General features: G+C 32.8%; 4 protein-coding genes across 4 annotated transcripts; 1 reads left to right on the forward strand and 3 right to left on the reverse strand.

Annotated features, from left to right (window-relative positions):
* The first annotated feature begins 1,564 nt into the window (after positions 1–1,564).
* LOC122581426 (putative mannan endo-1,4-beta-mannosidase 9) lies at positions 1,565–3,711 on the forward strand. Its single transcript, XM_043753654.1, has 5 exons — positions 1,565–1,876; positions 2,090–2,284; positions 2,442–2,564; positions 2,697–2,899; positions 3,144–3,711. The coding sequence occupies exons 1-5, from the start codon at positions 1,565–1,567 to the stop codon at positions 3,511–3,513; spliced, it is 1,203 nt and encodes a 400-aa protein (XP_043609589.1). The 3' UTR covers positions 3,514–3,711.
* A 469-nt stretch (positions 3,712–4,180) lies between these two features.
* LOC122582947 (uncharacterized protein C24B11.05) lies at positions 4,181–6,620 on the reverse strand. Its single transcript, XM_043755378.1, has 8 exons — positions 6,567–6,620; positions 6,247–6,325; positions 6,051–6,116; positions 5,854–5,951; positions 5,564–5,689; positions 5,094–5,378; positions 4,827–4,892; positions 4,181–4,549 (listed from the first exon to the last, which is right to left on the reverse strand). Exons 2-8 carry the CDS (start codon positions 6,296–6,298, stop codon positions 4,391–4,393), a joined length of 852 nt encoding a protein of 283 aa, XP_043611313.1. The 5' UTR covers positions 6,299–6,325; positions 6,567–6,620; the 3' UTR covers positions 4,181–4,390.
* A 1,430-nt stretch (positions 6,621–8,050) lies between these two features.
* LOC122582403 (dual specificity protein phosphatase 12-like) lies at positions 8,051–12,891 on the reverse strand. The gene is made up of 7 exons (XM_043754791.1): positions 12,739–12,891; positions 12,025–12,529; positions 11,133–11,185; positions 10,932–10,996; positions 10,721–10,799; positions 9,299–9,610; positions 8,051–8,502 (listed from the first exon to the last, which is right to left on the reverse strand). The coding sequence occupies exons 2-7, from the start codon at positions 12,465–12,467 to the stop codon at positions 8,348–8,350; spliced, it is 1,107 nt and encodes a 368-aa protein (XP_043610726.1). The 5' UTR covers positions 12,468–12,529; positions 12,739–12,891; the 3' UTR covers positions 8,051–8,347.
* A 2,073-nt stretch (positions 12,892–14,964) lies between these two features.
* On the reverse strand, positions 14,965–19,847 carry LOC122581124 (CDPK-related kinase 7-like). Its single transcript, XM_043753277.1, has 11 exons — positions 19,139–19,847; positions 18,667–18,797; positions 18,508–18,549; positions 18,305–18,413; positions 17,492–17,570; positions 17,090–17,386; positions 16,585–16,697; positions 16,178–16,285; positions 16,032–16,094; positions 15,764–15,931; positions 14,965–15,577 (listed from the first exon to the last, which is right to left on the reverse strand). Exons 1-11 carry the CDS (start codon positions 19,622–19,624, stop codon positions 15,440–15,442), a joined length of 1,734 nt encoding a protein of 577 aa, XP_043609212.1. The 5' UTR covers positions 19,625–19,847; the 3' UTR covers positions 14,965–15,439.
* Positions 19,848–27,582: the final 7,735 nt, after the last annotated feature.

Below are 27,582 nucleotides of genomic sequence, written 5' to 3' on the forward strand. Positions count from 1 at the left end.
AGTATCCGCATAGTACGTACATTTTTATCAATTGTACATACTTATAGAGAGGAATAGAACATTAGATTACATATTAGAGGTCATACTTAAAAGCTTCACTAAGTGGAAAGAAGATGTTTATACACAGGGTTTGACATCATTCTTGATATATATATTTTTGAATTCATGGAATCATGGATGATTTAATTTGATTTCTCTTTTTTTGTGTTGTCTGCCATATTTATCTTTTGTTTTTTAGGAGTTTTTACTTATTAGAGAGCTTGGTAGACCGTGATCTATAGAAGGCCGGCCCATAACGTATTTTATAAAATGTAACCCAAGAAAGCCCAATTTTTTTTATAGTTCTGAAAACCCAATATCTGTATAGTTTTTCTTTATTTTGCTGAGCCGGAACAACAACAGGCAACAAGCCCATACAGTATATATTAAAGTAATTTTTCTTTTCAACCATGAGTTAGTAGTGAGCATTCAAAACACCACAGTTTCATTTAATTGAGCAGTATGCGAAGCTCGAACAACGCATGTCTAGGATGAAACTCACGACTCTTGAAAAAACCCCTATGAAGTGAGATTCGAACCCTGCAAGAGGGCGTGTGTGGTGCATGTAAACCACAAATTTTTTTTACATAATATAAATTTCATAAAATAAAATAAAATAAAAAATGATTCATGCATGTATTAGATATGGGGGGAGTAATAGTTAATTTGATGCAAGAAAAAGGAAGGTTGACTAGCGAGCTCGTATATCTGGTTCCATGCATGATATGATACAAAGGCACACGAGCGCACAACATTCAGTTATTTTTCTAAAATTAGTAAACGTAAATGCCATCATCTCCATATTATCAATTTCTGATAATTATATGTACGTATTATTTAATTATTACTACTACTACTCCTGTATATTATGGGATGTGTAAATTAGTTATTCCGATAAACAAGCAAGAAACTGCATGTTAAATTATTATAAACTTTATTGATCAAATTAAAGTTAATTAAAGATAGATAGATATAATAGATATACCAATGCTCGATATATATATATGGCGCCCAAATATTTACAAGACCTTATGGCCGGCCTAGCTATGGGTTGACATAAAATCTTAATTAGCTACCCTTGAAAACTAAGTTAATTAAATAAGGGGAACGACTAGTATCACAATATTAAAGCTATAAGCTAGGTTTCGATCATGTACATATATACTATATAACCAATAATAATAATCAGTTTAAAGCAAGTTTTTTTTTTTTAATTTCTTTTTCATATGATCAGTAAATCAAGAGTGCAAAAGGTCATTATTAGTGGTTAATAATTTGAGGCGTAACAACAAGTATGGAGCCATACAATATGGGCAGGCCGGCATTATGGCCATGTATGTTTGAGCTATACAAGCAAGATGATCATCGATCAAGTGTTAGTTTTCTAACCGAATCCTTGCTTATTCCCGCTAGCTATAAATACTGATTCAGGTAAGAACAACTTCAAACAAAAACATACTACATTTCTCAACTTTCTGATTTCCTATATATATTTTTTCGGCTAATAGACCTACTAACCTAAAACATGCCTGGAAATAGCGTCCTTATTAACGGTGATTGCGGTGTTGAAGGCCAAGAGTTCACTATTGATCATGGTTTTGCAGAGATACATGCACATCAGTTCATGATCAAGGGAAAACCACTTCACTTTAACGGCTTTAACGCCTATTGGTTAATGTGTATGGCTTCTGATGCATCATCAAAAGCCAAGGTTACAGATGTTTTTCAACAAGCTTCTAAACTAGGGATGAACGTTGTTCGTACTTGGGGTTTTAGTGATGGTGGCAACAAACCTTTACAAACCTCTCCTGGTAGTTACAATGAAGTCATGTTTAAGGTAAAATTATACTTGTATTGATTATATATATATATATATATATATATATAGGTTTTTTGTAAGGGAAACTACATGATCACTAATATATATATATAATTAAAGCCCGCCTCTACTAGTTGTGATCACAAAAACTGTCTTAATTAATTAACCTTATGTTCTTACATGATATATTAACCATGCATGCATCTTCTTATATACATAATTACTTTGCAGGCGTTAGATTTTGTGATATCAGAAGCTAAGAAGTACGGCCTTCGCCTAATCCTAAGTTTAGTTAATAACTGGGATGATTTTGGAGGTAAAAAGCAATATGTTCAATGGGCTAGGGATCAAGGTCATCACTTGAATAATGATGATGAATTCTTCTCCAATGATGTTACCAGAGGATATTACAAGAATCATGTGAAGGTGATTGTTATGGAAAAAATATTACGAGTAATTGTTATTACCTTAAGTCTCATATATATGCAATTATTTATTTTACCTAAAGCACCAATTATGGTATTTCTTAGTTCTTACATATATGACAAATTTTGAACATGTGCTAAAAACATTCTATGTTTAGAACTTGCTTAATCGACGCAACTCAATCACCGGTGTTGCCTATAAGGATGACTCAACCATCTTTGCATGGGAGCTAATGAATGAACCTCGTTGCCAATCCGATTTATCAGGAAAAACTTTCGAGGTTTACTCTTCTTCCTTACATGAAATATACTAATTAATTGGTACATACAAGCTAGCTTCTTTGTGTTTGTGGTGATATTATTAGTGCATCGCTTATAAATTAGTGAATTGTCTGTCATCTTAATGTATGTAGGATTGGATAGTAGAAATGGCAACACATATTAAATCCATTGACAAGAAGCATCTTCTTGAAGTTGGGCATGAAGGATTTTATGGAGAATCGATGCCTGAGAAGAAACAAAATAATCCCGGCTATGAAGTTGGGACCGACTTCATTTCAAATAACCGTATCAAGAATATAGATTTTGCTACAATCCATCTGTATCCTGATCAATGGTAAACATCAATTTGTGGTATTATACTCATGCAACCACTAGTCCTTAAGTCTAGAGGTTTATACTTGGTGTTTCTCATATTATATATTATTGCATCCAGCATACACAAGCAAGTCTACTTGAAAAAAGTGATTTAGATCACCCAAACTCATAAGTTGATCAAAAAGTGATTTTGTATTTTATAGATATTTCTTATCATGAAAACATGTTATAAGAACTAGCATTTATCTTGACCTGTCACTTAGGGTTCCGGGGGCAAGTGATGAAGCTAGAGATGAATTTGTGAAAAAATGGATCACTTCCCATATTGATGATTGCAAATCTGTCATTGGAAAACCTCTACTCATTGCGGAATTTGGAAGGTCTTCCAATACTGCGGGTTACAAGGTTGAACAAAGGGATGCGTACTTTAGTAGCATATTCAACATGGCCTATGAAAGTGCAAAAAGTGGTGGGTCGTGTTCGGGAACAACATTTTGGCAAGTCATGGCACAAGGAATGGAGAACTGGGGTGATGGCTACCAAGTTGTGTTGGAGCAAAACCCCTCAACCGCAGCACTAATCGGGAAACAATCTAAAAAAATTGCTTCACTCGCCTCGCCGATGATAATATAAGCTTTGTTTACTAGTTAAACAACCATCTCAACAAGTAGTCATATTTGGTGTGATAGAACAGCTTTCACCCTCCAAGGTTACTTTATGAAAAAGAAACTTAATAATACTAAGAATAAAATAAAAATTTGATCTTTGATTTAAAGAATGTATTGTTGCTTGTAATGTTCAATTTGGTAATACTATTTACGAAATAATAAAATGGGCTGTTTCTTATATATGTTTTGTTTACTTAACAATGGATATGTGATTGAAAAGACAAAAGAAATGATTCCTGCATGGTACGTACAAGTTAATTTTCAAGGGAAATATATGCTTACCTGTGCATTTTATTGATATTAATTAATTCATATTTAGAGTAACAAAGTGAATGGACATATCTTGATTATCATACTATGGTTTTGATCAAGTAATCTGGCTAGAGATAAATAAGCAATCAATTTAGTTTATCCCTTTGGAACTTTATATACAATACTGTTGAAGCCAGGGGATGATTAGTAAGAAATTGAAGGTGTTGTTCAGTTAGATTATAATGGTTTCAATCTGCAAATGGACAATGTATAGTTAGGAAAATCGTATGGGAAAGTTGTCTTGCATAATCCGGAATTCATTGCAGAAATGCAGACGGTAATAGAGGGGCAACTGTAAACCAATTTTTTCAACATTCTTCATAGCGGTAAAATACTCTAATGAGTTAACGCAGAACTGAATAAGATTGTTTATTTGTTTGTGTATATATTGATAATCAATACACATATAATTTAGCTTTTTGATAAATATATATCATCTTAGGTAGCGTGTATCTTTTTCGTTCTGCAGTTTTCACATTAAGTACTATGTAGGATATCGGTCAACCACACATATTAGATTGACCGACGTCCTATGCATTGACGACAGTTTCCACAGGAGTAGCTTGGGTAAATACTTTTTCCAAATGTTCTCTGCTTTTACCCTCCCAAAGTTCAGGAAATGCTTCTCTTATATTGTGGATGCTGCTTAAAGCATAATCTGCCCCTGACACAAGACTTGACCTTCCCACCTGTATATTGTTTTGGCAAAATTCATTAATTTGGGCTTTCTTGATCACAAAAGAGATATGATCAAAGAGACTAGTTAGTTAGTTTTTATATTCACTTATACTTAAAATTTAACTTGAAAATCAACATTTCTGGTGGATTTGTCAACGTATAGGTTCATAGTCTTTCGTTTTCTTTGTGTCAAATCTGGACTTAGTTTCCATCCATACATCATTACCGTGGAACATAAAATTCAGCTTGACATTACAGATTGAGGCATGGTAATATTTGAAAACTTACAATGACGGTATGAAATCCAGCAGTCTTTGCAGTGGCGATGTTTCTGACGCTATCATCAAAGAAGATCTGAAAGGAAACAAATGGATCAACATTACAAGGTAATTTTAGAACTGCGAACCCATAACCCTTCGGTTGATGGGGCTCCCGGACAACAGTAGTCCATTAACAATGTATGTATTGACCTTCTACATTTTAATATAAAAAAAACTCCTTACTTGGATGATTACTGTATCAGACAACTCTTTTTAATAAAGGAAAAAAACTTACTGTTTTATTGGGGTCAATATTGGCAATGATAGTGGCGGCTTCAAATGAATCAAGGGCTGGTTTGCATATGATTCGTGTAGGAGAGCCAAGCCTTGTGTGATCATCTTCGCAAACGTTGCCTTGAGTTTCAGTACTAAGTTCCATTACGGAATTGTTCATCCCACCTTCAGTTCCAATTCGAGGTTGATTAAGTGTTTCAAAGCAGATGACGCCTTCAAAACAGTCTTCCAAGCACATCCTACTCAGGACTTGAGCTGCATGTGCTTTGTCCGCGTTAGTAAAAATCTGAAACCAACATATACCCAGCCAAACTTTTAGCTATAGCAGAATTGGCAGAACAGACACTACCTTTTTGGGAGACTTGTTAAAGTGCAATTTTAATACAGTATGCATATATCTACCTCTTTATAATGTGGATGGCATTTAAAAAAAAAGTTTAAATAAAAAAAAAGTTAGCTTTTAAGACATACAATCTTTCGTTGTGGCAGAGATAGCAGAAGGTTTCTAAGCACCATATCGGGTTTAAGAACATGGTAAGGTAAGGTTCCATGAACAAAAGCATGAAACGCATCGTCATTGAATGTGTAACCAAGAGCCTGTTTCAAGCAAAGCATGAATGATTTCAATAATATGTAATGCTTAAAAATCGTTTTCCTTAATACATAATTATCTTTAGTTTCCAACTACGAAATGGAATCATATAATCAAAAGTCATATATTAAGTGTTGGAAAGTGAAGATGTATATAATGATGTTCATACCTTCAAACCGGCCATGGTAGTCCCGTGTTCTCTGTACAAGTCCAAGCACATACTTGGGACTTGAGATTCTTCTATGTCCAAATATTTCAACATGTATTCTGGATCATCATATACCTATGTTATAACCAATATACACTTGATTCTTTCAATTCTAAAAGCATTATGTATATGCAAGCGGTCACTTGACACTTGGGTACCTTCTATATTTTTGCGACAAGCAAAATTGAGACCTAAGCTCATGGGGTATAGCGTATCGTCCAAATCTGAGAAAGATGAACGTATTAAACCATGTCAATGGATAAAAATTTTTTGTTAAGAACTATGAATCACATTCAAAATCTGCATAAAACAAAAGAAATAAACAAGGAAACATCCATGATTTTAAAAACGTACCAAAAAGCAAGCACTCATACTTGAGTCCTGCAGATGACCCAGTTATATCCATTATGATTGACAAAACAGTAGGGAAATTCTGCAAGGCATAAATCGAATTGATCTAAAACAAAAGTTTGTGCAAATAAACATGCAATTGATTTGCATCAAGAAAAGCAGAATATGCCTATACGTTCCGTGGTAGTGAGTAGAACACAATTATAATTTACAACGACAACGATAAGTAGTTTATAAGCATACAAAGAAAGGAAAACAGACCCTCTCTGGCTGCCAATATGAACAACAAAACCATATTCTAAGACTATATATCTAGCTAGTACCTTAATTTGCTTGTATATGGGTATGAACAGAACAACGTACTGCTCTTCTGTTAACAAAATCTTTGGGATGATCATGGTAGTCTAAACTAAGCTTATTATATATAGATGTTTTTAGAATGTCATTTTAGTGCAAGTATACGTTGGAATGGCAACATTGTATGTGGCATTAGTATATTTCTTTGTTATACCTCACTATAACTAATTATTCCAATTTCCGAATCCAACCAAATTGTCACATGATATTATACTCTAATTATTTGTACTTGTGTATGTAGTTGGTTAAACATAGTAGTTCTTAACTTTTCCCAACTAAATAAATAACGTTTTCTACAAGAAAATTTGTTATATACATTACTTGAAAAGTGTCTTAAAATTAAACGTTAAATAGAAAAATAATCTTAAGATTTAAGAAAAAAGTAAGTGGGTGACCCCCTGGTCTCATGTAATGTATTCGTACCCATACCCAGAGCGCATATATGTGCATTAAAGGTTTCTTACGCTTTATAGCTTGAACGTCCACCTTCTATATATGTGAAAATTGATTACATTTATTTGTAAACCTTGGTTTTATACAGTACCTCCATAACCTATATTTGAGCTGAACTTAAATGCTTTCACTATTGAGTAGACAAATCGATGACGCTAAAATCACGAGAAGCATATGGCATACTTCAATAGTAAAGAATCTTGAAAGAGGAAATACCAAAAATTTAAAGTAAAGGAAAGGTATATATGGAAAGTAGACCATTTTAGACTGCAAGATGGAGTACAAGTGTTCCACCAAAATCCAAGAATATATAAGTAAATCAGTCTGGTGGTGTAATCCTATGTATGTTTCACACCTATGTATTGTTAATTTGTGCAATGAAACAAGCCAAATGGAGAAAATAAACTAACCCAAGTTCATCCTTTCGGTTATGTTTTGTAAAAATTTGATTCAACGATAATTATTTCCAATGTTGGGATTGCAGTGGATTTATCAAAAATTTGGTAAGTTTATCACCTCCTTGTGTTTTGGTGGCCTAAAAAGGAGACTTTTTAATTTCATTTTATGGTTATGTTACATGCTCAAGTTGGGCCTAATTATAAAGCAAGTTACCTAAATAATTTAACCTTGAACGCGTTTGCGCAAAGAACCTTCCGTCCCTTAGCCATGATCAAGTAGATCCCATAACTTGCTTCACTGTTTCCTGGTTAGCGGGTTTTTTTATTTTTCCTGAAGTGTGCTAAGCCCAACGAATACAGGACTATGTTCCAAGTTTATTAGTACAGGACTAGCATTACGTCTAAAAGCATGTCACTAGTAGAAGGGTTGTAACACATACATTGTGCTACATGAAAAGACGGCCATAGGTTCCAACATAATCTTGTTCAAATGACAATCTGTTATGCTCATCGTTGACACAACTCGGTCTCCCATCTCAACTTACTAAACAAAACATGTTGACCAGGTTGATTTCATCCACATATAGCCACAGAAACCATGCATTCAATAATTTCCTGTAATAAAGAAAACTATAAAACTGGCTTCCACAAAGTCCAGGACAGAACATACATGCATCAAACCTCTTATATTGGAGACTGATTCAAAACCTCCATTTTACTGAAATGGTATCATTTAGACATAATGGGATGTAGTTAACACATCCAGAAAAATTCTGCATGAACTACATATCCCCAACATCATGTAATTGAAGCCAATAACAGAAGTATGAAGGTGTGATCTGTATATAATTATTGGCATCAAAAGTTCTCAAAAACATGAGAACCATGTACAAGTATTAGACAGTGCTGATATCGACTCGACTCTTATGAAGCTGAAAAGCTGGTGTGATCCAACTCCCACAGCTACACTGTATGCCTGACCAATTAAAGTAGCCCAGCCGGCCTTCACAATGCATGCACCACAGCTTTCCTTCCAATGCACCTTCCTCAACTAGAAAACAATATTAGTTACATAATGTTCCGCTGTGTTATAGAGTAGATTTGGCAATATCGACCCATTTACTTGTGAATGGGTCCACTTAGGTTATCTTTTACCTTTAGCACTCTAACAGGCCAAATGGGTAAAAACAAAATATTTAGTACAAAGAGAACACGTTAAACGGATCGAGAATTGCGGAAAATCTCCTACAATCAATCTATTCAAAAAATCATATTACCACTGGTAATAATCGTATCTTAAATATTAACAGGCTAATTACATAATAATTACACACCAAGGGATTGTTTGGTTCACATGATGTTTTTGGAATCTATCAAAAGAATGTGAATTTAAAAGATTGAATTCCAGAAAATTTGATGCTATTAAGCATTTAAGTTTTCCGTTTTAACCTACCCAACCAGTTTCAACACATACCACAACGTCACTAAGTTAGGCCCAACTCTGTTTTGACTCCTTACCAGTTACCACCTGACCCATCTTGCCACCAAGTAATTATAATCATAGTAAAATGAAATTAAACATTTAAAAAATAAATACTTTGTACTTCATAGTATCATAATATTGGTTCCTATATGTGTAAATAATTTAAACTAATCAAATTTGATAACGTGTACTTGGGCTTCCAAGAATAACAACATGATATAGTTGAGCATTAATTATGCTTGCAAAAGGTTTTTTCACCAATTGTCATTTTTTAAATTGAATTTTTTTTTTTTTAACTCTGTTTGCATAGAAGTTTGTAGTATAATTACTCCTGTTTGTAATATCTTATCGAACAATCTCATACCTGTTTTCATCCAACGAAGGGGTTCAACAAAGATTGAGGTGCATTCAAGCTCATCATACTTACTGTAGTTGTTGCGACTACTCCTTCTATGCCACTCAAAGGAGCTCTCACCTTCCCCAGGAACATGAGTAACAACATTCTCCTGCAATGCAACAACTCTCCTACACTTCTTACAGCGAAATGCAGGCGTTGGAACTACATCTTCTTTCTGGGATGCTGCTCCAGTCCCGATAGAAGCTTCTTTCTTGGCCAACCCAGGATCAGCCGCAAACTTAGAGCTGTCAATTTTCTCTCCCCGGTTATATGAGTCACCTAATACCACAACAAAGAACGCGAGTGTTGAAAAGATGATAGTAAAAACTCATTTGTATATTAAAAAAAGGCCCATTCGGGTTATATATATATACAGAAATGGATCGACTGGATTCAGTACTAAAAAAACAAATGAGTTATACTGTTCAAAAGTAACTTAGCATGCATTCAAATACTTGCAATGCTAATGGTCTTTTTAGAGGAAGATAGTATTATGGGATAATTATATATGTATACTCACAAAACTTGATAATTACATATATACACACACAGTTAATAATTACATATATATATCCAACCCCCATCACACCCACCTCCTATCCCGCATCCACCAACACCACAACCACAACCATCACAATCTCTCTTTTCATGCTAAACACATTTTTAAAAGTCACCAACAAAGACTTTTCCGGCAACACTTCCCCGTCGATTTTTCTCTCGCTGCCGCCACCACCATTGATTTCTCTCTCTCAGTCTCTCTTTGTTACTGCAATGTTGTAGATGAGCGTGGTGACATCACCATCTGAATGAGGTTGTGTTGGCGGTAGATGGGGGATCGGGGGTTGGTGTGGTGGCGGTATGTGATTGTGTGGATATATGCGTAATTATCAAGTTTAGTAGGTATATGTATGTTATCATCCTATTATCTGTGATATGCTATATGTAGAGTCACATTCATAACAACAATCTGTTGAAAGAAAAGGTGGATCATGAACCATTGGTAAATTAACCTAATCTGGCTTGTTTTGACCCCCACATAAAAACTAACCAGTTTGGCCTGCTACCCAACCCACAGAAAAGAGCATAAGGCATAGAACTGATCCAGCAAAAAAACATATTTTAGTAATTCGACAACATATTCCTTATATTACATACATCTATTTAATCAAACAGAATTTATGGATGTATAACTGTAGTATATAATAAATTTAAACAACTAATACTAAGGATAAAACATATTCCTTATATTACATACATCTATTTATGAGCACCAGATTTAGTACTTTGTTTGGGACCATATGCCAAAACCAACTTATACCAGGCATGCAAAAGAAATATATTTCCACATATTCTTTGCAAAAACAGAAAACTACGGGTATCATAACGCACCTAGAACCTTCAAACGGAAGCGTCTATAAATACTACTTGAATGATCAACCTTGAAACCCATTTCTTCAAACATGGTCAACTGCACCTCAACAGGAACAAACATTCGTAAATCGTAACTCACAAGAAAATAGAAAAATAAACTCAACATCCAATTTGTTGGGAACTATACAATTTTGATGTAACCTTAATTTATGTCTCCTTTAGCATTTACCTGTTCTAGAAACCCATCATTGGGGCCTACGGAATCATGGCTTTGACGTAACGATTCAAGTGCATCTGCAAAGATATTTGCATGGATAAGAATGGCAAAAAAACAATATGTTTATATCATATGAAAAGAAATTGGCCCACGATTATCCTCATAGGCAAGAAATGCTTAGAAATTACTTAATAAATACAGTTGTCCTCAAACCTTCTAGAGAGAGTCGTTCAGTTCTCATTAGGTATGCCGTGATGATGGCCGCACTGCAATAGCACACGCAAAGAATGGTATGAATTTTTGGAGAACGGAAAAAAAAACAGAGAACTAATAGTTAATGAAATGTTTGTCGTCTCTGAATTTATTGTCAAAAAATCAGGCAGACTAGCGGCTAGCGTAACATATAGAGGTGACAAGATAGGTGAGTCGGATAGGTTGCAATGTTGCATAACGGGTCATTCAGGTTTATATTGGAAAGCATACTTTGTTGTACACGTGAATACATGTTGGGTAGACACGCACAACGTTTTTGTCTATTTTTATAGATACCTAATGTGTTAACTATTTAATTATGACTACAAAAATAATATTACTTCAATTAATCTAAATCTGGCATGATATTACTACCGTGTAGAATTTATTGATAATGTTTCAATTGGGAAATCAATAGATGACAGAAATAGAATTATAATGAATAGTTGATAAACTTAGAACCTATTTTGGCATTAGTTCATCACAATTTCCTATTTTTAGGGCGGTCCAGTAGCAATGGATTTGTACATCAAGCCATTATATTAATTACTCAACTTTGAAAGCAGGTTGTGCTACTTGCAGCATAATTGTGAAAATAAAAACTGAAAGCTCATAACTGTACAATTATAATCTTATAAAGTAGCAATAGTATACTTTGCTCGTTTCTGAACGTGTTTTACATGTACCTCATTCTTAGGTATATTATAGAGGTTTACAGGTTTTGTGCTATGTATATATCGATCTTATTAACGAACATATATCCATATTCATATATAAATCAAAGCAACTAATGCATGATCATCAAACAACATGAACTACTAAACAAAACAAGTAATCGGCATGTAAGTCATACCTTCTCGAGACCCCTGCAAAACAATGTACCAAAACCGAACCCTTTTTCCTACTTTCATCAATAAAATGCAAACAAACTTCCAACGAATCCAACAAATTCTCACTCTCCATATCTCTCAAAGGCACAGCCATTCTCACCAACTTTAAATCCTTCCCAGCATTCTCAAGCACATAACGAATCTTCTTCGAACCCAACCTGCTTTTATCTGACCCATCACCCTCCAACTTTTCCTCATCATCATCACCTTCATCCTCCACGTACACTGTCCGAATCTCTTTGGTAGGAACCGAAAAACTCGACTTCCATTCCGAGAAAAACGAAATAGAAGCCGAGCTCAAAACCGACAAAATATGAGTTATTTCTTCATTACCATCACCTAAAAGTACTTCTGCAGCTGCATTTATATTCCCTATAAATAGATTCTCACGCACCAAGTACAACATATCATATAAAAAACCCCAAATTTCTTCTTAAACCCTAAAAAAATTCCTCCTTGAAACTTGCCCTGTTCATAAATAACTACAAAATATAAATAAAAATTCAAGAAAGATAAAACCCACTTCAATAAATACATCATAAAACATTATAAACACAAAAAGGTAACTAATTATTAAAAAAGATTGAATCTTTTTGTTAAATTATATTACAAGGATCGAAATCTTGAAGTAACATGTATATTTATATGTATATGTATAACTATATAAAGTATGTGACCTGAATGAAGTTTTCCGGCCAGGGTGGTCGGAGAAAGATGGGTGTGTGGTGGTGATGGCTAGGCGAGGGTACTTATCATCATCAAAAATGGTTAAATACTTTGAAATGCCATTGTTTATTCCAAAAATATTCGACCCATCAAATCCTGTACTAAAAAATTGTAGTTACCACCAAAATACAATAATTTATGCAAAGAGTGCAACTGCTTGCATAAATTATGAATAAACCCTACAAATTGTTAAAAATAATTTGATATTTATTTCATTTATTTTTTTTAGAACAACTATTTACTTCATTTATTTTATGGATTTGTTAGCCAAAGTCGCGTACACCCAGCGTCTGACGCCAAGCCACACAAAGACGCTATTAGCACGGGCTCTTTTTTAGGTTGGTGTCTGGGCGTTTGTTTCAAGTCTAGATGCGTGGCTGAGGTAAATTTGGTCCATTTTTGTTGCATAGGAGGTTATAAAAATAAGAGTATAAAAGAGTTGGGAGTTTTTGGTGTGTTATAGGAGAAAGAAAAAATTAATATGACGCTGATGTGATTGGAAGAATAAGAATGTTATAAGAAGGGGAGAGGATTCCGTCAAGTCATCCCAATAATGAGAAGAAGATTTTTTAAACAAAATAAAACTAAAACTTTTTTTCAAATCATTTCAATTCATTTTCTTTCCATCTTTAAAAAAAACTCAATAACCTAACTTGTTTTAAAATCATTTGGATTCTTTTCTTTTCCCCTTTTACAAAAACTCAAGACCATAGTGTTAGAGATTATCTTTAAATCTTGTCCCTTAATTTTTAATCAAAAGTCAAAATTTTTCCAACGACTCAAGTTCTGAAAATAATTTGAAAGAATCTCCTCTCATTTTTTTAATATGATTATTTTCTTCATTATCATATGGGTTAGGTAGTATGCAATGGCAATGTTACTATGTTAGTGTTTTTTATGCTAAACCCATTGGAGGCTAAATATTAACCTCAAAGTGAATGACCAATGTTAACCCATTCTTTTTTTTCTATGGTGTTATATTTTTTTTTTCTTTCCATGTATATATACATATGTGTCTGGACAAATTTAAGTCAGAGATAAATTGTGTTAATAATCCGTGTGAATACTAACGTGACACTATTAAAGATAGAAAGGAAATGAGAGGAGAGGTAAAAATTATAAAATGCATTCTTAAGATTTTTTTAAGTGTGGTAAGGGAAGGAGTGGAAAGGATTGGGAGGGGAAGTGTAGTTGTTTTTTTTTTTCAAAAGTTTCCCCTAATTTTTGAGGTGATTAAGAAGGAAAACTTCTCTTCACTCTTTTCTTCTTTCCTCTCTTTAAGTTAACTAAACAATACAGTATTAGAACCGAGAACGGTCTTAAAACAGAAAAATAGTTGATGACGGCTTAGAGTGAAAATCAGGTTTATATTGGAGGTTTGTAAGAGTCGAGTTGTAAATAATCCTAATAGCAAAGAAGTTGCTGATAGGTTTTCTATGTGACTTCAGGCCCTCGTAGTTGGTTGGCTTACTTTCAAACACAGAGATTCAATTCAACTACATATCTAGTATTATATCGTTCTTTTGCCATAGGACTTGCAATGTAAAACTTAATGTAAATTCGGTTGTATACAAAACATTCTCCATATAATCATAGTTCAAAAATATTCTTGGTTTACAACATGGTCATGTAAATAATTGAGGCAATCGCATATAATATTTTGGATTCTGTTATAAACAGTAACAAGGCATATGTTCTTGCTTATGATGGAGACACATGGGGCTCACTCTTGAAGATCAAAAAAATTCTGTTTGCCAACTAAAGCCGAAAAATAATTCACAGCATGATGTGTTCATGTGGCCCCATTGCCCCAACCCATGTTTTAGTGTTCTATAATAATTGTGTTTAAAGTTTTTAAACAAGATATGCCAATTTGTCAATCGAAAACAAGATGTTATAGGACCGGTTGTGTGAATCCAAGTAGACGATTTATGACAACATAAGGAGGATGCATATTGATCACATAGTCTCGTGTTATGACAAGAAAATTCCAGGTATAAAACAACACATCAAAGAGTACTTCAATATATGTACTGTGCTACACAACTCTAAAAATTTCCCTTGTATGACGAAGCTCGAAAGCAAGGTCTACAAATGGCATAACCGCATAAAGTGTACGACTTTATGCAACAGAATAATGTGTGCATCAAGTGGTAAAGAAAAAAGAATCAAACACGTGAACAAAATCCTTTCTTCACTTTCTAGCATAAAGAGATTTTTCTCATACAACAGTGTCTTTAGAGATTATCTACACCGATAGACACACAGGTCACCCGACCAAGTTGTTTAAACCATTATTACCATCTCATGAAAATGTTCAGAAGTACATTACATTACAACAGGCATCTTAACACGAGGAACTTAGCAAGGTAAAGAAAATTTAAAAAAAAATCACAAAATTCACTCAACCATTATGCGGTTTCTAAGCTAACACACTGAGACCTACATCTGTACAACTTTCTAACTTTTGACAAACAATACGGGATTTGCTTGACATAGTTTGACATACGAGTTTGCTGCAAATGGCATTTTGAGTAAATCAAGTGTGATAGCACTTCATGTTTCATAGAATCTCACCTCTATTTCTTTAAGGAATCAGTATCATCAAGATGGTTATTTGATGGCATAAGATGTATAAGTTGTTTCGACATTTCAAGCCTTTTGGAATGCACGAGAAGAGGCTCCATGTAGAAGCCTAATAAAGCCCAGGAAACTAAGCTTTCCATCTGAGTGTCTAATCCAGTCCTGAAGAACTACATGAACTGGTATCGATGGGCTAAGTCCAAGTTCCTACATTCATAACAAAAGTACAACTTTTTTAATCATATTATATATCTGAATATTATTATTGATAAAGAACCGTGGCTACTGCTATAACAATTTCTTGTCGTCAATGCACTACTACAAAAGGAAACTCTTTTTAGAATGCATGTCAGGTTAGGGAAAGGAGTGGTAGGGGACAATAAGGGGCCATACCGAAGCAAGTTCTTCAATCATAATAGGGCGGTTTCCATCTTTCTCAAAGAGCTCATAGGCACGACGTGCAAGCTGCTCCCAGTTTTCCATTGCTTCTAGCTGATGAATGCTAATGGCTGCTGCTCCAAATTCCTCGAAATCAAATTTCTTATATTGAAGAGAACTCACCTATAAAACAAAGACAATGTTTCTATTTAGCCCTTTTCGTCTTAATTTTATCATTATAGTCTCTGATCACTAAGATAGTACAAGTATATGAGAATATAACCATATGAACAAAATCTAGCACACGTGAATCCTTTACAGCATCGGTGCAATTCTTCAATAAAGCCTGCAGAAGGTGACCAAGTTTAGATTGGTACTCAAAAAAAACATAAAATCAATCCTGACAAAGGCAAAAAAAAAAAAACCTACCGATTTGAAGTTCTGCATGGAAATCAACCCGCTTTTGTTTGGCCCTAGTGACACGAATTGATCACGAAGATAACCTAACTCGGTAATTGTCAAAGTCTTTGCAACAGCCTGACAATTAGCATAATAAGTTCAACAATAAATCGACTTCCTCATTAGGTTGACCTTGAGTGTCAATAACAAACAGAAATAGAATAATACAAAGTATCTAACTTTGAAGACTTGACAGTGTATTTTCATTAGACACTGACACAGAAGTTCACGTCAAAGTTACTTGAAATGAACCAATATACTAAAGAATCAATGTTGGTTAGATTTGAAGTACATTGGTAGTTTGACCTTGGAGGTGAAAGTCCAAACTTTATTTCTAGGGAAACATGAAATTTAATACATATAGAAAGAGTATATACCCCTAGAGCAGCTTTTCTCAGAGGAGATGAACATATATATGCTTTTACAGTCTTGTAGATTATCATGTCCAAAGGTATTCTCACGTCATGATAATTTGCCAACCATGGATGACCTAATCAAGAGAAAATGAAAACATTAGTCTAGTTCACACTTCAGAGTTTAGAGTAGAATACATGTTACTTCCACATTCCCACAGAAAACAAAAGATTCTATATATAGTTAAGAATTATCATGATCATAATTAAAATGATGGTATTGATTTGGTTCCACAATGTAGCTGATACTGTACTAAAGTGTGTTTCATATGTTTCACTTCCAGTCATTGGGCAAGTAAACCGATACTACTGATTTCATTCTACATAAATATATGTTCTACCTGTACTCAAATGTATTTCAGACATTTGACAAAGAGTCAAACATTGCCCTGACTTGTCAAGCCATACATTGCAATGATCATGTAAAAAAAGTACACATTGTTCTTCTCAGAAAAGTAGACAAACTTACTTAAAGCCTGAGAAGCAGTAAGTCTCTTGCGATAATCCTTATTTAGTAACCTCTTTACAAAGTTAACCGCATCTGTTGACAAAGTAGGCCACGGGGCTTCTTCAAAGTTCGGCTCAGCCTTGAGGACGGCCCGGAAGATTCCTGACTCAGTGCGGGCCCAAAATGGCCGACTTCCGCATAGAAGAATATATGCAATAACACCAATACTCCACATGTCTGCTTCTGTCCCGTATGATCTATGTAGAACCTCAGGAGCTACATAGTATGCACTTCCAACTATATCATTCAGTCTCTCATCTGCGCGTATTTCATCATCAGTCAAATGAAGTAACATAACTAGAGTCGGTCAGTCGGTCACATAAATTAAAGAAAAAAAGCAAGATTTGCATACAAGACATTGACCTGGTTTTACATAGTCGGAGAGTCCAAAGTCAATAGCCTTAAGGAGTGAATGTTCGTCCTTGGATGTGAACAAAAAATTCTGAGGCAAAACAAAACATGTTTTAGCAAATATTCTGGCAAGTCAATATTGTAGTAGATGTAGATCATAATCCCTCATTTCCTAACGAAGAAATCCAATATTTGTCTTGTCTCACAATTTAACAAAGTGATTACCTAGAATTACCTCTATGACGAAATTAAGAAAACTTGTGGAAAACAATCAGATACACTAATATCTTGTGATAATTATTAATTGTTAAATGTGGTAATCACATTGGAACCTTCCCACCCAAAAAAATATACCACAAGAGGTGGTACATAGTGACCCTTTTTTACTTATATAAATGGATCAGTTCCAGTTGTGTTTTATCTCAAACTAGTCAAACGTTGATCAACCTGTAATTTTGATGCACAAAAGTCAAAAACTCCTTATCCATCCTATACAAAACAATTAGATTATTACTCTTGAAAAAAATATAGGTTTGCTAAGCATGTCGGCTCACTTGGGTGCTCGTTAAAAGTTAAAGCTATTGTAGAAACAGTGTTCTGGTACCATATCCACTTTGACCCTCACCAAAATCACTAGTTCTGACTATTACCCAACCAGCTACCCGCCCATTTTTATCATCTTCAGTGACAACCCTATGGCATTTTTTAGGGAGGCGGGAGTACTTAATGTATAGATCAACAGTATTATACTGACTCTTTATTGGATGCTGGTAAGAGCTTAAAAGTTAATGCATACAAAATGTTGTGAAGACATATGTTGTTTACCTCGGGTTTGAGGTCACGGTGAACAACACCTTGAAGATGACAATAGGCTGTGACTCTTAAGATCTGGACCATGACAGCCTTTGCATCTTCTTCGGAATATTTGCCACCCCTAAAACACAAATTTGTACTCTTAGTTTACAAATTGACCTAATTATCTATTTGGCTATGGTTACTGTCCATAAATAAGATAAATATAAATGTACCGGGCAAGTATCCTATCTAATAGTTCACCTCCTTTACATAACCTGCAAGACCACCGAAACATATCATACAATAGTAAGTAAACGTTATGCCTTCTAAACATATAACACATAACGTCAAATGTCCAAAAAATGACAATATATGGAGAGTCCACCACTTACTCCATAACTATATAGACATTATCTTCATCCTCGTAAGAATCATAAAACTGAACGAGATTGTCGTGCCCTGTTAGTGCCTTCAATATTTTCACTTCTCTCCTTGCATCCTCTATGGCAATAACCGTTGTCATCTGCACACACATACACTGTTCAATTAACAAAGGAAAAAAAGAGACAACGCGTCAACGCGTAATGCTGCACCCTGTCATTATTTGAATAATTGAATCCCAAGATCTTTTAGTGTCTTTTAAAGAATTTAACGTAATACAACATAAAGTACTCATATCAAGTATAAAGTCAAAAATGTAATCATTTGACCACATAAGTCAACCTACACATCATTTTAGCAAATCAAGTAAATAGATATGATCATAATACAAACTATAGTATATAAACATACGGATACTAAATACCCGAAACTTATGAATCAAAAAGGAAATAAAATTAATAGAGTGAAATTACGGAATCAAACCTTAGATTTCGGAATAACTTTAACAGCAACTTCATGGCCTTTCATACTACCTTTCTTTCCCTTTGCAGTACAAGTATACCCAAAATGCCCCCTACCCACTTCTTCACCAAGCTCATAATGACTTAACAACTGCTTTGAATAACCGAAATTCTTATCTAATCCAACCTCAAATTCATTGCCTTCAGGAATTGAGGCCTCATTAGGCTTAACCGACCCATGTCTCCTAGCAAGCAAAGAGCGGATATGCTTAGCAGGCGATGGTGGTGCGAACGAGCGCTTAAAAATTCGAAGAGGTGTCGAAACGACACTCGAATTCGCAGGTGAATTCTTGAAGGCACTACTATTGTGGAAAGGACTAGGACTATAATAAGGAAATGACGATTTCCCATTGGAATTCAATGTTGTGGGTTCAACTTCATTTGGGAAATCCGAGTTTTCGAGTTGGCTTTCGAGGGTTTGATTCGGTTTTCCATGACAAAGTCCCATGGATTCACAAAACCAATTTGTGTAAAATCACACAATAAGATCAAAGCAAGTTGCTTTATGGTGCAAGGTTCAAGAAAACCAAAAATATATATATTTATAATAATAATAATATTATATATAAAGTAGCTAAATCATTGAAAAATATGGTAAGACTAATAAATTATGTATAGAATCACACAAAGAGATCAAAGCAACAAACTTTTTTAGTGTAAAGTTCAAGAAAACCAACAAGAAAGCTAATTTATTCAACAAAATACAAAATTTAAATTTTACAGTAATGTAAAATCACACAAAGAGATCAAAGCAAGAAGCTTTTATGAAGAAAACAAGGGCTAACTTATAGGGGAAAGGATAAATATTTTAATGAATTTGATATCAAAGCAAGTGACTTTATTAGCCAACAGAGCATGAAATTCCAATTTCTTGAAATTTAACAAAAACCCAGAAAATTTGGAATGATTTTAGCACAATCAAATAAGAACAAAGCCAAATTCTTGAAAATAAATATGGTTCTCAAGTAAACAACCTGCATAAAAAGAGGAGAAAAAACAAACTTTAACAATTTATAAGCAAATAAACTTTATGATTAACAATAATGATAATGAATAATAATTGTAATGTCAGAAACAAAAAACTTACCAGAATTTCAGAATTGAGACAAGGGTTTGCACCAGAAGATTATATAAAGAAATGGTTGAGTGAGAATGATAATAAGAAGGAGAAGAAGGTAAAGTTTATTTTGAGTGTTGAGGGAGTAAGAAAAGAACTTAAAAAAGTGAATGAAGGAAAGAAAAGATGCTTATTTTAGCAGAGAGAAACAAGAAAAAAGAAGGTAATGAAAACCAACCATTCTTTCTTTTGTTTCCTATGCTTTTTCAAGTTTGGTGTTTATTTTCATCTTTTTTGCTCTATTAATATATCAAAACAAATTTAATATAACCTAGTGTAAATATGTTTCGATTATTTATAGGAGTTTTCATATTCAAGTAATATTAAGTAAGTTTTCATATTCAAGTAATATTAAGTAAAAATCTATATCTATATATATATAATTATATATATATGGATAACACTCCGGTAAGAACACTTTTAAAATAGGAACGGTGAGAACACTTAAAATCATTATTTTGATGCATTAAAAGTCCATAAAACTAACATAGTGCATAACTAATTATCATTATTTAAGTGTTTAGCAACACATTGATCCGTCAAAATCGAAAAAATCACGTTTTTTGTTTTGTGCATTCATCTTTGATGCATATTCATCAAAATGATGTATCCAACAAAAAAACGTGATTTTTTTATTTTGATGGATCAATGTATTGTTAAACACTTAAATAATGATAATTAGTTATGCACTATATCAGTTTTAAGGACTTTTAATGCATCAAAATGTAATTTTTAAGTGTTTTCATTTGTTTTCATTTTAATTTCATTCTCATTTGATAGTCACCCTATATATATAACAAAGACAATGTTAAAGTCATTACAAAAACATCTTATTAAAATGCGTACATTTTATACTCATTTATCAAAAATTTATAAAGTTTTGAACCAATTCTACTAACAAGAAAATAGAAATACAATTTTCAACTCATCGTATACTATGATAAGTATCCAGTATCCACAATAACAATCTAAAGAGTAAGTACAATGCTGTCTTTAACGGGTTTTGAGTCTCAATATCATCTTCGACAGTGTATGGGAAGTTTAAAATGTAGACAGTCTTACCCCTACCAAAGTTAAAAAGGTTGTTGCAGGTTCTACCAAAGGTAAAAAAGGACCTCCCGCCTTACTGGCATGAGGATCAAACCCTTGATCTCTGTTTGAGATAAAGGCTTTAACCACTTGATCTAACCCAATTCATTATAATCCACAATAACAATCTAAAGATAGAAAACATACATTGAAAGATAAACGGTGATACTTTAACCTTGAGTCCTTTTTCTAGTAATAAATATATTTTTTCTCATATTATTTAAAATTGATCGGTTAAAATGTCGATTATCTGTTAAATTAAATACGAGTAAACTAATAAAACATACTTGTTTATGTATCTGTAGAATTTTTGCATTCGCATGTGCTACATGATGGTATCCTTTAAACTTTTAAGAAAATAGTTGCAAATGGTTCTATGGTTAATCCATAAAAAAGATGAAAAAATAAAATCAATTAAAAAAGAAGTTAAGAAAAACGCATAATAAAAAGAGAAATGGGTGTACTGTTGAGAGATGATTAGAGGACCCTATTATTTATGAATGTATTTATTTCTAGTGTAATGGTGGTGAGTGGGGTTGGTTCTTTGGATGCTTCCAGGCTGTCCTTATTTGAGGCAAAGGACTAATAAACATTTGCTAACCAACAGTTTTAGACTTTGAGCTTTGACCAATTTTTTTGCTTTTCCATAATTTTAATACTATTTTTTCAAGTTTAATCTATTATATTATGATTTTATTTGTACTAATCTTGTCTTTGTATTTGTTTTTGGCAATTATGTTGAGCACCATTTGAACTACTAGACATGTCAATATCGATCAATAATTATCTACCAATATATATATATATATGAAAATACGCTAATTTGTTTGTAGTTTGTATCAGTTATAAATAACAGATTAAACCAATGAAACCAAAGAATAATTAAATTTTAAGAAAATGTGACATACACAAGCGTTTATTTAAAAATATAATGAACCACTTTTATACGACATTCATTTGTGTTATCACATGCTTTTAAGTTTTTGTATGCTAATCTTAAAGGCTTCAAGCTAGATAAACCATAATATACGATATAACCATAGTTTCTCATCATGTTCACATTTATCATTTGCGTAATTCAACTTAACGTCATTTAATTTACATTTAAGGCAATGTATTTGTATATTATTTTATTTATGTGAAATCTTCGTTTAAAAACTAAAATTTATGTGAAAATTAATACACTGGTCAAAACACACTGTGACCTGAACATTATATAATGTGTGTTTTTTTCTTCCAAAAACACATCGTGTTAAGGTTTAAATAACCGTGTATTTTTTATAGCGCGTGAAAATTAGAAATCTGTTCAAAAATACTGTGATATGAACTTAACACAACGTGTATTCTAAAAACACAATACAAACACATTGTGTTAAATTCATATCACATTGTGTTTTCGTCAGTTTTCTAGTTTTCATTAAAATTTTAGTTTTCAAATGATTACAACCTTTTAGTGAGAATAGATGTCATTGTAGTTGAAAGGCCTGATTATAATGATGGTACATTACATAAAGATAAGTTTAATAAATTTTATTAGTCCTAATTAGAGTTCACAGATGGTTGGTAGATGTAGTTTTGTTTAGGCTAAACGGAGTGGGGGAAGATGAAGAGATGGGGATATCCGTCATGTGGCAAGAAAATTTTGGTGGGAAAAGGGGGGAATGATGTAGGGGGCGATATTTCGGCAAGATTTGGGCGAGAAGGAGATTTGGAAGGAGAGTTTGGGCGAGGGAAAAATTTTGCCCATTGGTGTTTTAGGGGCGTAAACGACGAGAGGGGTGGTGTGGAGGGCGAGAGAAGGGGAGATGCGCTCCACTCCGTTCAGCCTTAGAACTTGTAGTTGAGGTATATTTATATTAAAGCTTATATATAGAAGTTATAGATAGTTGGTAGATGTAGTTATGTTTTGAACTTTCAACTGAAATGTCTATATAATTATCATGTAACAAAGTGAAATGTCTCGATCGATCTTCCCCATTAGGGTTTGAGTTTAGAAAAAAGAAAAAGTTGCAAGTTAGGAGCTTTTTTAATGTCAAAATAAGTCTAATTAAAATAATATGATGAAAATCCTGTATAGATATGATGTAGTTTCATGTATATTAATCATTTAATTATAAATATAAATATAAATATAATATATATATCAAAAAACAAGACGGTTTTGGAGCCTATTTGCTTTATTTGGTGGTGGACGTTGTGGAAACATCGAAATATGTTGTCTTTAATGGAGTATTTGTTCTAGTAAAGATACTTCTAATGACATTGTGTCTATATCTTTTCTTTAGATTAAATGTCGTAGTAAAAAATTTAGTTTAGCATGAGACTTATGGCAAAATAGTCCTAATTACCTAATGTAATTGTTTTAGTGTCTTTCGGTTTTTTGCGGAAAGTTTTTTTTTTTTTAATTAATAATAAGCATACATTTTTGTTAAAAAATATATATATATCTAAAAAAAAACAGCCATTTTACACTTATTAAAGTTTATTATCATTATATTCATCTTTTACTCGTTTATAAAGATTTGTAAATAATTCTTAAGAAACATTACTTACCTAGTTACCCCTTACTAATTATTGCATGTCTTTATCAATAATAATTAGCACGTTACCCATGCAATGCGACGGTTTTTGTGGCGGCGACGGTGCGGTGGTGGGAGACAACTATTGGTGGTAGATGATTGTTGTAAATGTCATTAATGTAAAGGGTTATTGTGGAGGTTTTAAAAGAAAAGGGACTTATAGTTTTATATACTCATTAAGGGTATTTTAGTCATTTCACCATATGTAATTTTCAATATAGGAGTAGTTTAGCATGGGACTTATGGCAAAATAGTCCTATATTGAAAGTTACATATGGTGAAATGACTTTCAATAATTTAATGCCACCATATGTAACTTTCAATATATTGTATAAATATAGATATAGAAGTATAGATATTAATCTTAAGAAAAATGTTAAACAAAGCCCTTAGGGCTTCACTTAACGTGCATAAAAAGATTGTACATTATCATATTAAAAGACCACCCCTGAATTTTATGGTAAGTGTACAACTAATTAATGCACCTTAACGAAAGCCCTTAGGGTTTCCTTTAGCAAAACCCTAATCTTAATCTATACTCTATATTAAAGAAAATACCCCCATGTTGAAAGTTACATAGGGAAAATGTCTAAAATGCCCTCCTATGTAATATTTACACCTACAAGGCTATAACTCTTTAAAATATTTTCACATACACTATTCTTTTAACATTAATAATTAAATTACACTATTAATCCTTTATTTTTCTAAAATATCTCCATTAACCTTTTAAATCAATTACTTTTATATGAATTATCTACGGCACTTGACGTCGCATCCACCATCAACACTCGCCTCCATCACCACACCATCGCCGTCACGACCACCGCCGCATCGTACGGGTACAATGCTAGTATACTATATATAAGATCACATCACAAAGAAATTGGAAAATAAAATAAATTTCTCTGAACGGATAGTATATAATTAAACACTTTATTTCTATATCCATATATACATGTTTATTGTTTAGTGAGAAAATAAAGTAGTTTATTGATACGGATATAATGAAACGATGCACACTTCAGCAACAATTGAGATCATTGATGGTGGCATTAAATTATTTGGTTGGAGTCAAATTTGGAAGTAATAATTTTTTGTGGATTTCGTTCAACTACAAGCAAACATTTTAATTCAAGATATTTAATACCATCCAAATAAGGACTTTTAATTTTGTTAAAACCAGTCAAGTATACATATATGTCGTTCGTAAATATATTTTTTTTTTTTTAACATTCAAAACTTTTATTGATTATATGAAATCTAGCAAGACACTAGAGATGACATTCGTAATATATGTCATACTATCGTATTTATAAGATTTTAACTGAATTAAAAGTGGAGATTTAAACTAGTGGAAGTATTGACTACTGGACGGAACGTACTTACCCATTCAAATTATGACATAACTTCAATGTGTTATTATATAACAATAATATATATCTATATGTAACTAATTACTAATAAGAAGAAAATAATTGAGATGCTTTTATTTATGTGGCAAAATGTAGCATAAGAACTTGCCGCATGACATCCAAATTAACAATCAAAATGCCGATTTACTAGTACTATCAATATCAATATTATGATGGATAAATTAGAAGACCACTTTCAAAAGTTGTAAGTGTAAATGCGATAATAGTATAATATGTTTTTTTAATAATTGTAAGTGTCAAGTTTTATGATATTTAGATTCATTAATTGTAGCTGAATACTCTGTGTACTCCTTTTATTAGTGAAAATAATTGATTATTTTAAAAATATGATTTGAAAGATGTACATTTTCGTCAAAGGTACGAAATGAGGATAGAAACACGTACGTACGTGAAATATAAATATATATACTTTAAAATAAATCAGTTCTTATTCGCATATTGTACACCAGGTTTACTTTAAGAATCTGATCGAACTATTGCTTAATTGATTAAAATAATGGAGATTTGCTCATATGTGTGGTTAATCTATATGTAATGAAGGATTTGTAACGCTGAATAATAATCTCTATGTTATAATAGCACTACTGGGTTAATAACCTAATGGTAAGTAAACATATCCATGAGCAAAGGTGATATCAGAAAAAAATTTCTAATAGGGCAAAATTAAAAAATTCATGAAAAAATAATCTAAAAGGGGACAAAATGTCAAAAACCTATAAAAATATTTTAGAAATCCATGAAAAAATATATAAAATATATGACAAAATCTAAATTTGAAATTGCCCCCCCCCCCCCCCCCCCCCCACCCCCATATGGTACCACCTTTGTCCATGAGGATTTGGATCTAGGGAGATTTAGGTTTAAGTCTCTCAATATAAAATTTTTCTCTAATATTTTGTCGTGTCTTTAGGTAGATTATTAAGAAGTTTCCTTCTACTAGATACTGAGAAAAGACAGTCTTTAGCGTGGATCCAATTAAAATAACATAGTCTAAATTCTTTGCTAAGATATTCGATTAAAAAAAAGAGTTACTCCGTAAATTGGCAACTAATGAGATCAAATACATACATACATATATATATATATATAGCCACTGGCTTAAACCCCAGTGGCCATGAGTATTTTCTAAATCTAATATGTGGGTCTCGGGGGTGAGTTTACCCAAGGTCTCAGGTTTGAGTCTTGGGGTTCTCATCTCAAAGGAATTTTCCATGAGGGGGTTGGAGGTCTAGAAAATCTCTGGTTAAAATTGTCTTCAACACGTCTGAATCGAAACTCACTTTAACAAAAAAAAAGAAGATGTATATATATAATATTATAATAATTATCATTTTCTCTCTCATAAAATGTTAGATTTAAAATTACCATTTTACCCTTAATAAGTTAATTTACATCATCAATCCTTTATTTTCTAAAATATCTCCACTACCCTTTTACACCAATTACATTAAATCAATTACTTACACCCACCACCACCAACAGTTCATCACCACTCACCACCACGACCGTCGTCACCACCGCCAGTCGTCATCACTATCAAATCGTCTCCGCATCGCGCGGGTACAATGCTAGTATATATATATATAACTCTTATAAAAAAGTAGTTAACCAAGCTTTTTAAAGCCCTCTTGCAATCTAAAACTATATTGAAAAATGCCACATAGGATTTTATCCTATGTGTCAACTCCATATTTTTTTCAAAAATAAACTATATATTTAGAAAAAAAATTGAACTTATATATATTAATTAATTAATTAATTAATTAATTAGAGTAATATATTGTAGAAATCTAAGATCTTCTCATTAGATAAAATGATATCTTCTCTTTAACTAAAAAATCATGTCTATACCTAATGATATTTCATTATCTTTTTTATTCAACATTACATAAAGTTCTTTTCCTTTTTTTCTTATGATGATTATATGGAAGTTTCAAAACTATATGAATATACAAAAATAAAACAAATAAATAAAACAAATTAAGTGTAAAAAATAGATTTAATTAGTTAAAAGATAACATCAAAACTCATAAATCTTAACATTATATTAACTACACCTTGAATATATGTTCCAAATTTAAACTTTTTGTTTTAATAAACAATATCCTCTTTTAAGTATAAAAACTACCTTGGTGTATACCTTCTTCTTTGCAAATAGCCGGTAAGTACAAATAAGATGAGTTTT

This window comes from Erigeron canadensis, chromosome 9 (genome assembly GCF_010389155.1).
Source record: "Erigeron canadensis isolate Cc75 chromosome 9, C_canadensis_v1, whole genome shotgun sequence".
NCBI classification, from domain to species: Eukaryota; Viridiplantae; Streptophyta; class Magnoliopsida; order Asterales; family Asteraceae; genus Erigeron; species Erigeron canadensis.